Below are 12,620 nucleotides of genomic sequence, written 5' to 3'. Positions count from 1 at the left end.
TTTTTCTTATACATGCTGGGTCTCCTCCCGACTGATCCCTCCCCCACCCCCCACCCCCACCCCCGCCACCTGTGTGTGCGGCGCTGCCACGCTGAGGAAGAGAGCCAGCAGCGATCAAGATGAGAGGTCAGCGACTCACTTCCTCCTGTGTGTGCACGGAGCTCTGGCGTCTCCTGCTCTTAGCTGCTATCCCGGCAGAGAAGGAGAGACGGGGGAGGTGCCGGGACAGTGCAGAGCTGTGAGCAGCCGGAGAAACTGAAGAGCTGCAGTGCACATGGACAGATCAGCCGCCCCTGCACCACAGAGGAGATTGTGTGTGTGTGATGTGTGTGTGTGTGTGAGATGTGTGATGCTGCATTTGTGTGTGTGTCATGTGTGTATGAGGTATCTGGTGTGTGTGATGGCTGGGTGTGTGTGATGGCTGTGTGTGTGTGTGTGATGGGTGTGTGTGTGTGATGGGTGTGTGTGTGTGATGGGTGTGTGTGTGTGATGGGTGTGTGTGTGTGATGGCTGGGTGTGTGTGTGTGATGGCTGGGTGTGTGTGTGTGATGGCTGAGTGTGTGTGTGTGATGGCTGGGTGTGTGTGTGTGTGATGGCTGGGTGTGTGTGTGTGTGATGGCTGGGTGTGTGTGATGGCTGGGTGTGTGTGATGGCTGCGTGTGTGTGTGATGGCTGCGTGTGTGTGTGTGTGTGATGGCTGCGTGTGTGTGTGTGTGTGTGATGGCTGCGTGTGTGTGTGATGGCTGCATGTGTGTGATGGCTGCGTGTGTGTGTGATGGCTGCGTGTGTGTGTGTGTGATGGCTGCGTGTGTGTGTGTGATGGCTGCATGTGTGTGTGATGGCTGCGTGTGTGTGTGTGATGGCTGCGTGTGTGTGTGTGATGGCTGCGTGTGTGTGATGGCTGCGTGTGTGTGTGTGATGGCTGCGTGTGTGTGATGACTGCGTGTGTGTGTGATGACTGCGTGTGTGTGTGATGGCTGTGTGTGTGTGTGATGGCTGCATGTGTGATGCATTTGTGTCAAAGCTGCATGTGTTTGTGAGCTGCGTTTGTGATGCTGCGTGTGTATGTGTGATACTGTGTGTGTGATGCTGCATGTGTGTGAGCTGCGTGCCTGTATGTCATTATACAGTATGGAGAACTGTGGCCATAATACAGTATGGAGCATCATGTGGGGTCATTATACAGTATGGAGCATCATGTGCAGTCATTATACAGTATGGAGCATCATGTGCGGTCATTATACAATATGGAGCATCATGTGCAGCCAGTATACAGTATGGAGCATCATGTGTGGTCATTATACAATATGGAGCATCATGTGCAGTCATTATACAGTATGGAGCATCATGTGCGGTCATTATACAATATGGAGCATCATGTGCGGTCATTATACAGTATGGAGCATCATGTGCGGTCATTATACAGTATGGAGCATCATGTGCGGCCATTATACAGTATGCATGCGGTCATTATACAGTATGGAGCGTCATGTGTGTTCATTATACAGTATGGAGCCTCATGTGTGGCCATTATACAGTATGGGGCATCATGTGTGGTCATTATACAGTATGGAGCACTGTGTGGCCATTTTTGTTTGTTTATAACTATTGTATATGAAACAGTGTGATCAGCAGTGCTAAATGGGTGTGCTTGGGACGTGGATATGGGTGTGACTAATTATGAATGGGTGTGGTCAGAGGCGTGGCCTAAAATTTGCCGCGGCGCGCTTAGCGCGCCGCAAACTTTGTCCCTCTTTCCCATCTTCAAAAGTTGGGAGGTATGGCTCAGGGACTAGAAGCCTCTCCTCATCATGGCCAGGACACGCACCCCCTCTTTTCTCTGTTCTATGTAGAAACAGGAAGTCTATTGTCCCTGCATTTATCATCCCCCTCTTCAAATCCTGATCCAGCTGCTTCCTAGTCCCCTTACAGGGCCTTTTGCAGTGACTCATGACTTGTCCAGGCAAAATTTAACTCCTGTTTCTACATGGAGCTTAGAAGGATTCAGCTAGTCAGTTTTTAATCATGTAATGTTATAGACCTAATGGAGAAGAGAATAATTATGGGGGGTAGAATGTCAAAATGAGCAATTGTAAGTACACAGTGCCATATAATATGATGATTGCAATATATTAAGAGGATAAAAATTTTGAAGTGAGGAGGAGTGCTTCTTTAAATTAGTAAATACACATGACCCAAATAGTCTTCTGTCCTCCAGAGACCCATCAAATATCAGCTATGGGCTTGAAAGAATGCATAAATATCAGATCCCTCTTTCACCCCCTATAAGCTGCATCTATGGTTTATTTTGTAGATGAAAGAGGATGTTATGATGTTGTTGAATTCACACAGTGCTGTGTACTTTCTATGTAGTAAAATTAATTAAAATTAGAGTTGGTGCGAGTCAATTGTCAGGATCTGGTCCAATGGCCAGATCAATTATCTATGGCCACTGGCCGGTATCCCGGAGAATCATCTCTTACCTGATGGCATTCTCTGCTCTTTTGATTAGTTGGCCTAGTGCTATGTCACAGACGCATCATACTGCAATGATGACATTGTGCCAGACCAGCTAATAAAAGGAAGAGCTGCAGATGCAATCAGACAAGAAGTGGTTCTCAGGGCTCCAATTCCATTGCCATAGATTACTGATGGATTGGGATACGAATCAATTCACAGGATCAATGGTAATTAAAATACATTGACACAAAAAACACAGGCCCCTGTACATCAAGACCAGCGTTTTTCATACAGTTCTTGATGAAGTGGGCTGAAGTCAGACGCTCGACGTTCCTAATTTATGAAGAGGTGCATGCCTCCATGAATGAATAGAAGCAGATGAGTGGTGTACACATCTGTGTGCGCCTCACCACAAATTCTATTCCACCCCCTTCAGGAGTAAGACTTGTGGCTTAGCGAATGCCACCACTTGCCACTTGTCATGAATTTGATGATCGTCAGTCTCCATGTCCCTGTCCCAGCTCCACCCATTTTGTAGGAGCTGGGAGAAACTGCCGTGAAAACAACAAAATTTGCCTAAACTTTTGAAAGCTTTTCTCACAGAAATTGTGTGAAACCTTTCATGAATCAGGCCCATAATCCCAGGGAGAACTTGTATATTGCCCTGAGGCTAAAATGGAGAGCATCTCGGGAACAATGCCCTCTCCACTGAAAATGAGGGATTTTGAATGAAATGTGTGGCTCAGAGATTTAAGGAGTTGTAATTCCAGAGCAGGCGGTGGTCTGGTGATATTACCCAGGACAGGACGTGATGATATCCTGTTTCCAGTGACCTGAAGCCTATGATTATTGGTGGCTGTAGTCAGGTGGCTAGAATGGTATGTTCTCTGATGTTCCAGTCACTTAACCACTGCAGCCCATCACAGGCATCACCATTCAGGTGACAGAAGAACATGGTGAACTCACTTCCTCTCTCGAGTAAACCGCAAGGCCAGTCTGTGCTGGAGTAATGGGGATTAGAGCCAGTGACACTAACTTTATTTATTTTTGTTTTATTTTGATTAATGTTTGAAAAAAAATATTGTTAATTGGACAAGCACTTTAAAGGGGTGGTCTGAAGGCAAAGAAATTTTCTTCCTAAATTCCTATCTTTTTAGTGGAATAATCTAACCTATTTTCTACTAAAACTGAAATTCCTTACCGTTCCCTAACTATACTATCTAACTGCTATTCTATTTTTTACCTATTTCCTATTTGATGATGCTTTGCTGGAGAATCCCAGTGCATGCTGGAATAGTCAAATGAAGTGTCATCAGGGTAAAAAGGCTGCGGTCAATTCCCCATCCCTTGTGTCTGCACGCCGGGTATTGTTCTCTGTTGCTGACTGGATACTGCAGATACGTGCCAACAGCAGAGCAAGGACCAGCCCATTCAGTGAAAAGAGCATCACTGATGATGCTTTTTTTCATGGAGGGGCAGGAGTTTTGGAAGTGAGCACAGCCTCTTCCACCTAATGTCACTTTGAGTATCCCAGCATGCACTGGGATTCACAAACGAAGCTTCATCAGCAAGGATGTGGGAGATAAACTAGAATTGCAGTTAGATAGTGTAGTTAGTAACGAATAGGGAAATTTTAATGCAAGTATATTAGAAAATAGTTTAGATTATTGTCATGATTATGCTGCATTCTGCTGGGACTTGTGGTACATCTGAGATTAGAAGATCGCAGTGTTTAGTGTTGTGAATTTGGATTCTGGGCTCCCCCGGTGGCCGCTTGTGGAATTGGACTTGTCATCCTCTTTCCTGTTTCACCTGGTTCCATCAGTAGTGGGTGTCGCTATTTAAGCTCATTTCTCTGGTGGTTTCTTGCCGGTCAACAATGTTATCTGATGCCTCTCAGTGCTTGTTCCTGCTTCTAGACAACTACTAGATAAGTTGGACTTTTGTCCATGTTTTGTTTTGCCTATTTGTTCCAGTTCACAGCTGAAGTTTTGTTACTGTGTCTGGAAAGCTCTCGTTGATCAGGGATTGCTACTCTGGCGTTATGAGTTAATGCCAGAGTTTAAGGTAATCTCTGGATGGTGTTTTGTTAGTGTTTTTCTGCTGACCATGAAAGTATACTATCTGTCTTCTGCTATCTAGTAAGCGGACCTCAAATTTGCTAAGACTATTTTCCTGCTGCGTTTGTTGTTTCATCTGAACTCACCGTCATTATATGTGGGGGGCTACTGTCTTCTTTGGAATATTTCTCTAGAGGTGAGCCAGGTCTTATATTTCCCTCTGCTAGCTATTTAGGTCTTAGGCCAGAGCTGGGCATCTAGCGATAAATAGGAAATGCTACCTGGCTATTTCTAGTTGCGCGGCAGGCTTAGTTCATGGTCAGTATAGTTCCATCTTCCGAGAGCTTGTCCCTCTATAGGCTTGCTATTATCTCTGCCTGCAGAGATCATGACAGTTTGACCGGCCAATAAAGTGTTAAAGACCCAGGTTGAGAAAGGAGAGTTATAAGAAGTCTGCTGGAATTTTTTTTTTTTTTTTTTTTTTTTCCTCCAGTCTGCCTTGCTGCAGTCTTTTTTCTCTCTCTCCTCCTAATCTCTGTATGCTCTGTGTGCACCTGACAATAATGGATCTCCAGAGTGTAACTGCGGGTTTGAATAATCTCATCACGAAAGTACAAAATTTACAAGATTTTGTGGTACATGCTCCGGTATCTGAGCCGAGAATTCCTTTGCCGGAGTTCTTCACAGGGAATAGAGCTAGCTTCCAGAATTTCCGAAATAATTGTAAGCTTTTTTTGTCCCTGAAGTCTCGTTCAGCTGGAGACCCTGCTCAGCAGGTTAGGATTGTGATTTCCTTGCTCAGGGGTGACCCTCAAGATTGGGCCTTCTCATTGCCAGCAGGGGATCCTGCGTTACGCGATGTGGATGCGTTTTTTCTGGCCTTGGGCTTGCTTTATGAGGAACCTCATTTGGAACTTCAGGCAGAAAAAACTTTGATGGCACTATCTCAGGGGCAAGACGAAGCTGAAGTTTTCTGCCAAAAATTCCGTAAATGGTCTGTGCTTACTCAGTGGAATGAGTGCGCCTTGGCGGCAACTTTCAGAGAAGGTCTCTCTGATGCCGTTAAGGATGTTAGGGTGGGGTTCCCTTTGCCTGCAGGTCTGAATGAGTCCATGACAATGGCTATTCAGATTGATAGGCGTCTGCGGGAGCGCAAACCGGTGCACCATCTGGCGGTGTCTATGGAAAAGACGCCAGAAAGTATGCAGTGTGATAGAATTCTGTCCAGGAGCGAGCGACAGAATTTTAGACGGAAGAATGGATTGTGTTTCTATTGTGGGGATTCTACTCATGTTATATCAGCATGCTCTAGGCGTACAAAGAAGCTTGATAAGTCTGTTTCCATTGGCACCATTCAGTCTAAGTTTATTTTGTCTGTAACCCTGATTTGCTCTTTGTCATCCATTGCCACGGACGCCTATGTTGACTCTGGCGCCGCTCTGAGTCTTATGGATTGGTCCTTTGCCAATCGTTGTGGTTTTGATTTAGAGCCTTTGGAGACTCTTATTCCTCTGAAGGGGATTGACTCCACCCCATTGGCTAATAATAAACCACAATACTGGACACAAGTAACCATGCGTATCAATCCGGATCACCAGGAGATTATTCGTTTCCTGGTGCTGTATAATTTACATGACGATTTGGTACTGGGATTGCCATGGTTGCAGTCTCACAACCCAGTCTTGGACTGGAGAGCAATGTCTGTGTTGAGCTGGGGATGTAAGGGTATTCATGGGGACGTACCTTTGGTTTCTATTTCGTCGTCCATTCCCTCTGAAGTCCCTGAGTTCCTCTCTGATTATCAAGACGTCTTTGACGAACCCAAGCTTGGGTCGTTACCTCCGCACCGTGAGTGCGATTGTGCCATAGATTTGATACCGGGTTGTAAATATCCAAAGGGTCGTTTGTTTAATTTGTCTGTGCCGGAACATGCTGCTATGCGGGAATATATAAAGGAGTCTTTGGAAAAGGGACATATTCGTCCATCTTCTTCTCCCTTGGGAGCTGGGTTTTTCTTTGTCTCAAAAAAAGACGGCTCTTTGAGACCATGTATTGATTATCGGCTTCTGAATAAGATCACTGTTAAGTATCAATACCCATTGCCATTGCTTACTGATTTGTTTGCTCGTATAGAGGGTGCTAAGTGGTTCTCTAAAATTGATCTTCGTGGGGCGTATAATTTGGTGCGGATCAGGCAGGGGGATGAGTGGAAGACCGCATTTAATACGCCCGAGGGCCACTTTGAGTATTTGGTCATGCCTTTTGGTCTTTCTAATGCCCCTTCAGTTTTCCAGTCTTTTATGCATGATATTTTCCGCGATTTTCTGGATAAATTTATGATAATATATCTGGATGATATTCTGATTTTTTCTGATGACTGGGACTCGCATGTCCAGCAGGTCAGGAGAGTTTTTCAGGTTCTGCGGTCTAATTCTTTATGTGTGAAGGGGTCTAAGTGCGTTTTTGGGGTCCAGAAAATTTCCTTTTTGGGGTATATTTTTTCTCCCTCTTCCATTGAGATGGATCCCGTCAAGGTGCAAGCTATTTGTGACTGGACTCAGCCCTCCTCTCTTAAGGGTCTTCAGAGATTTTTGGGCTTTGCCAACTTTTACCGCCGATTTATTGCTGGTTTTTCGGATGTCGTTAAACCACTGACTGATTTGACCAGACAAGGCGCTGATGTTGCTAATTGGTCCCCTCATGCTGTAGAGGCCTTTCAGGAGCTTAAGCGCCGTTTTGCCTCTGCCCCTGTGTTGCGTCAGCCTGATGTGAATCTGCCTTTTCAGGTTGAGGTTGACGCTTCGGAGATCGGAGCTGGGGCAGTGTTGTCGCAGAAAGGTTCCGACTGCTCCGTCATTAGGCCTTGTGCCTTCTTTTCTCGCAAATTTTCGCCCGCAGAGCGGAATTATGATGTTGGGAATCGGGAGCTTTTGGCCATGAAGTGGGCGTTTGAGGAGTGGCGCCATTGGCTCGAGGGGGCTAGGCATCAGGTGGTGGTATTGACTGACCACAAAAATTTGATTTATCTTGAGACTGCCAGACGCCTGAATCCTAGACAGGCGCGCTGGTCTTTATTTTTTTCTCGCTTTAATTTTGTGGTGTCATACCTACCGGGTTCTAAGAATGTTAAGGCAGATGCCCTTTCTAGGAGTTTTGACCCGGACTCTCCTGGTAATTCTGAACCCACAGGTATCCTTAGGGAGGGAGTAATTTTGTCGGCCGTTTCTCCTGATCTGCGGCGGTCCTTGCAAGAGTTTCAGGCGGATAGACCGGATCGTTGTCCGCCTGATAGACTGTTTGTTCCGGATGATTGGACCAGCAGAGTCATCTCTGAGGTACATTCTTCTGCATTGGCGGGTCATCCCGGAATTTTTGGTACCAGGGATTTGGTGGCGAGATCCTTCTGGTGGCCTTCCCTGTCACGAGATGTGCGAGTCTTTGTGCAGTCATGTGACGTTTGTGCTCGGGCCAAGTCTTGTAGTTCTCGGGCTAGCGGACTGCTGTTGCCCTTGCCTATTCCTAAGAGGCCTTGGACACACATCTCGATGGATTTTATTTCAGATCTGCCTGTTTCCCAGAAGATGTCTGTCATCTGGGTGGTCTGTGACCGTTTCTCTAAAATGGTCCATTTGGTTCCTCTGCCCAAGTTGCCTTCTTCTTCTGAGTTGGTTCCTCTGTTTTTTCAGAATGTTGTCCGATTGCACGGTATTCCTGAGAATATTGTTTCTGACAGAGGTACCCAATTTGTGTCTAGATTTTGGCGGGCATTCTGTGCTAGGATGGGCATAGATTTGTCTTTTTCATCTGCTTTTCACCCTCAGACTAATGGCCAGACCGAGCGGACTAATCAGACCCTTGAGACATATCTGAGGTGTTTTGTCTCTGCTGACCAGGATGATTGGGTTGCTTTTTTGCCATTGGCAGAGTTCGCCCTCAATAATCGGGCCAGTTCTTCCACCTTGGTGTCCCCGTTTTTCTGTAATTCGGGGTTTCACCCTCGATTTTCCTCCGGTCAGGTGGAATCCTCGGATTGTCCTGGAGTGGATGCGGTGGTGGAGAGATTGCATCACATCTGGGGGCAGGTTATGGACAATTTGAAGTTGTCCCAGGAGAAGACTCAGCGTTTTGCCAACCGTCATCGTCGTGTTGGTTCTCGGCTTTGTGTTGGAGATTTAGTGTGGTTGTCTTCTCGTTTTGTCCCTATGAGGGTCTCTTCTCCTAAGTTTAAACCTTGGTTCATCGGCCCTTATAGAATATTGGAGATTCTTAATCCTGTTTCTTTCCGTTTGGACCTCCCTGCGTCCTTTTCCATTCATAACGTTTTTCATCGGTCGTTATTGCGCAGGTATGAGGTACCTGTTGTACCTTCAGTTGAGCCTCCTGCTCCGGTGTTGGTTGAGGGTGAGTTGGAGTACGTTGTGGAGAAAATTTTGGACTCTCGTGTTTCCAGACGGAAACTCCAGTATCTGGTCAACTGGAAGGGTTACGGCCAGGAGGATAATTCTTGGGTCAATGCATCTGATGTTCATGCTTCTGATCTTGTTCGTGCCTTCCATAGGGCTCATCCTGGTCGCCCTGGTGGATCTGGTGAGGGTTCGGTGCCCCCTCCTTGAGGGGGGGGTACTGTTGTGAATTTGGATTCTGGGCTCCCCCGGTGGCCGCTTGTGGAATTGGACTTGTCATCCTCTTTCCTGTTTCACCTGGTTCCATCAGTAGTGGGTGTCGCTATTTAAGCTCATTTCTCTGGTGGTTTCTTGCCGGTCAACAATGTTATCTGATGCCTCTCAGTGCTTGTTCCTGCTTCTAGACAACTACTAGATAAGTTGGACTTTTGTCCATGTTTTGTTTTGCCTATTTGTTCCAGTTCACAGCTGAAGTTTTGTTACTGTGTCTGGAAAGCTCTCGTTGATCAGGGATTGCTACTCTGGCGTTATGAGTTAATGCCAGAGTTTAAGGTAATCTCTGGATGGTGTTTTGTTAGTGTTTTTCTGCTGACCATGAAAGTATACTATCTGTCTTCTGCTATCTAGTAAGCGGACCTCAAATTTGCTAAGACTATTTTCCTGCTGCGTTTGTTGTTTCATCTGAACTCACCGTCATTATATGTGGGGGGCTACTGTCTTCTTTGGAATATTTCTCTAGAGGTGAGCCAGGTCTTATATTTCCCTCTGCTAGCTATTTAGGTCTTAGGCCAGAGCTGGGCATCTAGCGATAAATAGGAAATGCTACCTGGCTATTTCTAGTTGCGCGGCAGGCTTAGTTCATGGTCAGTATAGTTCCATCTTCCGAGAGCTTGTCCCTCTATAGGCTTGCTATTATCTCTGCCTGCAGAGATCATGACAGTTTAGCTGAGCACAAGGCCATTCATGAGTTAACAGGTTTCTTGTGGCATGGAAATGGTTTAGAGTTCCTAGTGGTCTATTGGCTGTGCTGCTTATTGGAACCACACCCTTCCATTATATAAACCTGCGTCTGGCTTCCCTCCATGCCAGCAATAGAATCTTCATTCTGTTCCTGGCTTCTGTGGAGAAAGTGTTCTGGAGAGTCGCTCTAGTCGTCTTGAGATGGTTGCATGTGGTTTGTTGTGAATACCTCTACCTTCCTCTTCTGGCGTTCTTTCATTTTGCTTTTTTGCCTCTTTACTGTGTACCCACTTTCCCTTTGTATTTTATTTTGTGCGTCTGCTGTTTGATTGTGCCTTGGTTTCCCCCTTTTTTGTTAGACGGTGTTACCCTTTTACTTTTGCCCCTTTGCTCTCTGTGGGGAGGGTGAGAGTTGTGTAGGATTTCAGAAGAACACAAAGAGACACGTGAAGCTGGCATCTCCACTTTGAGGGGTAACCCTAGGGTTAGGGATAGACTAGGACCCCCCTAGATTAAGGAACAGTATAGAGACCCTCCTCCCCATCTTTCCTACGGTCACAGCGTAACAATTATGGCACTATATAGCTAGGAATTAGGATGAAACTTACTTTACCTTTGGACCACACCTTTAAGTCAAATGTCCTTTCCGAGTTCCCAATAATGTTTTTAAGTTAAACTTCAGATTCAATTTTTTTTATTTCACGTTCTTCTCCTTTTTGAACAAGTTGCAATTTTATTTCTAGAAAGTAATTAAGTTCTGGATTCAAACTGTAATTTTGGCCATGTGTTTGACAGATTGTGTTCCTCACCGAAGTACAATTGGAGCTCATTTTCTTTTCTACATTACTTTCAATAGGGCAAAAGAGACAGCAAGCGGATGCCCAAAAAAGAAGTCACCATCAACTTATCGAAAACCATAAGACCAATGGACAGTGACGGACGAATTGCCGAGAACTGCGTTAATTAATCTGGAAGAAGACGATGCTCACGGGGGGCATGTTGAAAACAATTTGCACACTTTAATGAAGGAGCTGAATGACACAAAGAAAGTGTAATATTTTATGACTGTTTTCTTAAAAAAACAGGGTTTTTTGGAAACAGATACATGAGGGTATCGAAAAGGAAAAAAAATAGGGGCACAAAAGCTTGGTGCTGAGTGCCTTCAGTAAAGCATCTGAGCATCAGGTAGAAAGTCTTGTGAACAATTCGATTTCTGGAAGAGGCCTCATAGCAAGAGCATTTGATGCAATTTAAAGCATAGTATGAGCCTCCATCTACAGGGTCTGTGCGTGACTTTATTCTTGAGAACATCTGAAAACTTATTGAGTCTTTTCAATTCGATAGTAACATGTCTCTCCTATATATAGTAACCTAAACGGGGCCTGTGTTTTGTGATTATCTTACTACTCTTATTAGTGGATGTGCGCTTTCCAAAGGCTTGGACACTGCATGCAATAACTGACAACCTTTGATATTTAGATGCTAAGCCATTTTTTCTATATACAGGTTCATGGTAACATCATATATCTCCGTCAGTGACTGTAGGACTTCAGGGGCGATGACATGAAACTTTTTGTTTTTTGTGTGATTGCTCTTTTTCAATGTTCCTCCTAGAGGCAGAGATACTATTTGTGAAGATACACAGGAGCCCCGTAGAGATGTAGGTCTAATGTCACCCTAAAAAAAAAAAATTACTACTGCATAATAGATTCTATGTTAGAGACCGAGCAAATTAATTTCATAAGGGGCATCCTCTAAGCTCCTGTTTTTGAGAACTAGAGACACATATAGTGAGTTCTACGCTGTCTGTGTCCATCCTTGGTTTGTCTGTCATGAAAAAGTGCATTTTAATCAAGGACAGGTAGAAGGATAAGTTTGGGGCTTTTATGTCTCCTATACAGCCTGCTGCACCTATCCTATCCCCCACCAAAAAAAGTTTAGGTAGGTTATTGCACACTTCTCCTGCAACTCAGAGCTTTTGGCTGGCACAGCATTAGGGCACGTCTAAAAGCTTGGACCATGTATTGTGGCATATTGTCCCTACAGTTGTACATAGAGTCACTTCTGGTCCCTATATAGCCCCACACGTATTATGCGCCCTTGTGTTTTGCCATATGGTGCCTCTAAAAAGCACCTTATCATTTAGAAGCGATAGTTTTAGGGGAGAATACATTCATGATAAAAAAAACATCAAGTACTCAAGATCAGAGGTGAGTACAAGGTTATTCTATGATTCTTAATATGTCTTAATACCATTCTTGACAACTGTTTGAAATGGGCTTGCAAGAAAGTAGACTTTTTTTTCCTACATCCAATTTTTATGGACCATGCCTTTTCACGACTCTACTTACATCTCCCAAATGTGCATCTGGACACTGCGACTCAGTCTGATGACAAAACATCTCCACTCCATACACAGGAAACTTAAACTTTGGAGACTTCTGCGATTCCTGGGAGATATTTAAAATTTTGTGGGAATCCACAAAGTCTCAGGATGTTACACGCTATTTGGGAAATATTGGAAAAGCCTGTGTAAAGCTCTCAGTCAACTGCAAGACAACGATACAAGGCTTTATCCATATTTCACCAGCTAGAAAACAAATTCAACACATATCTTGTAGATAGGACCATCCCCGGAAACTTCAGCGTCCTATTCAATCAAAAGGACTTTACCTTCCCCTAATTATTTTGTGCTCTTTTTTCTTACCAGAGGAGAGTCTGTGTGAAACTGTAGAGA

The 12,620-nt window shown here is 44.8% G+C and overlaps 1 protein-coding gene across 1 annotated transcript in view; it reads left to right on the top strand.

Moving 5' to 3' along the window:
• BAALC (BAALC binder of MAP3K1 and KLF4) overlaps nt 1–11,562 on the top strand; it is a 121,999-nt gene extending 110,437 nt beyond the window's left edge. The window contains exon 3 of the mRNA XM_077270999.1: nt 10,740–11,562. Within this exon, the coding sequence (XP_077127114.1) occupies nt 10,740–10,850 (111 nt within the window). The 3' untranslated portion in view covers nt 10,851–11,562. The remainder of the gene's footprint in view (nt 1–10,739) is intronic.
• Nucleotides 11,563–12,620: the final 1,058 nt, after the last annotated feature.

Source organism: Ranitomeya variabilis, chromosome 6 (genome assembly GCF_051348905.1).
Source record: "Ranitomeya variabilis isolate aRanVar5 chromosome 6, aRanVar5.hap1, whole genome shotgun sequence".
NCBI classification, from domain to species: Eukaryota; Metazoa; Chordata; class Amphibia; order Anura; family Dendrobatidae; genus Ranitomeya; species Ranitomeya variabilis.
Note: the sequence above shows the minus strand (reverse complement) of the source record. Positions and strands in the feature narration are given on the sequence as shown.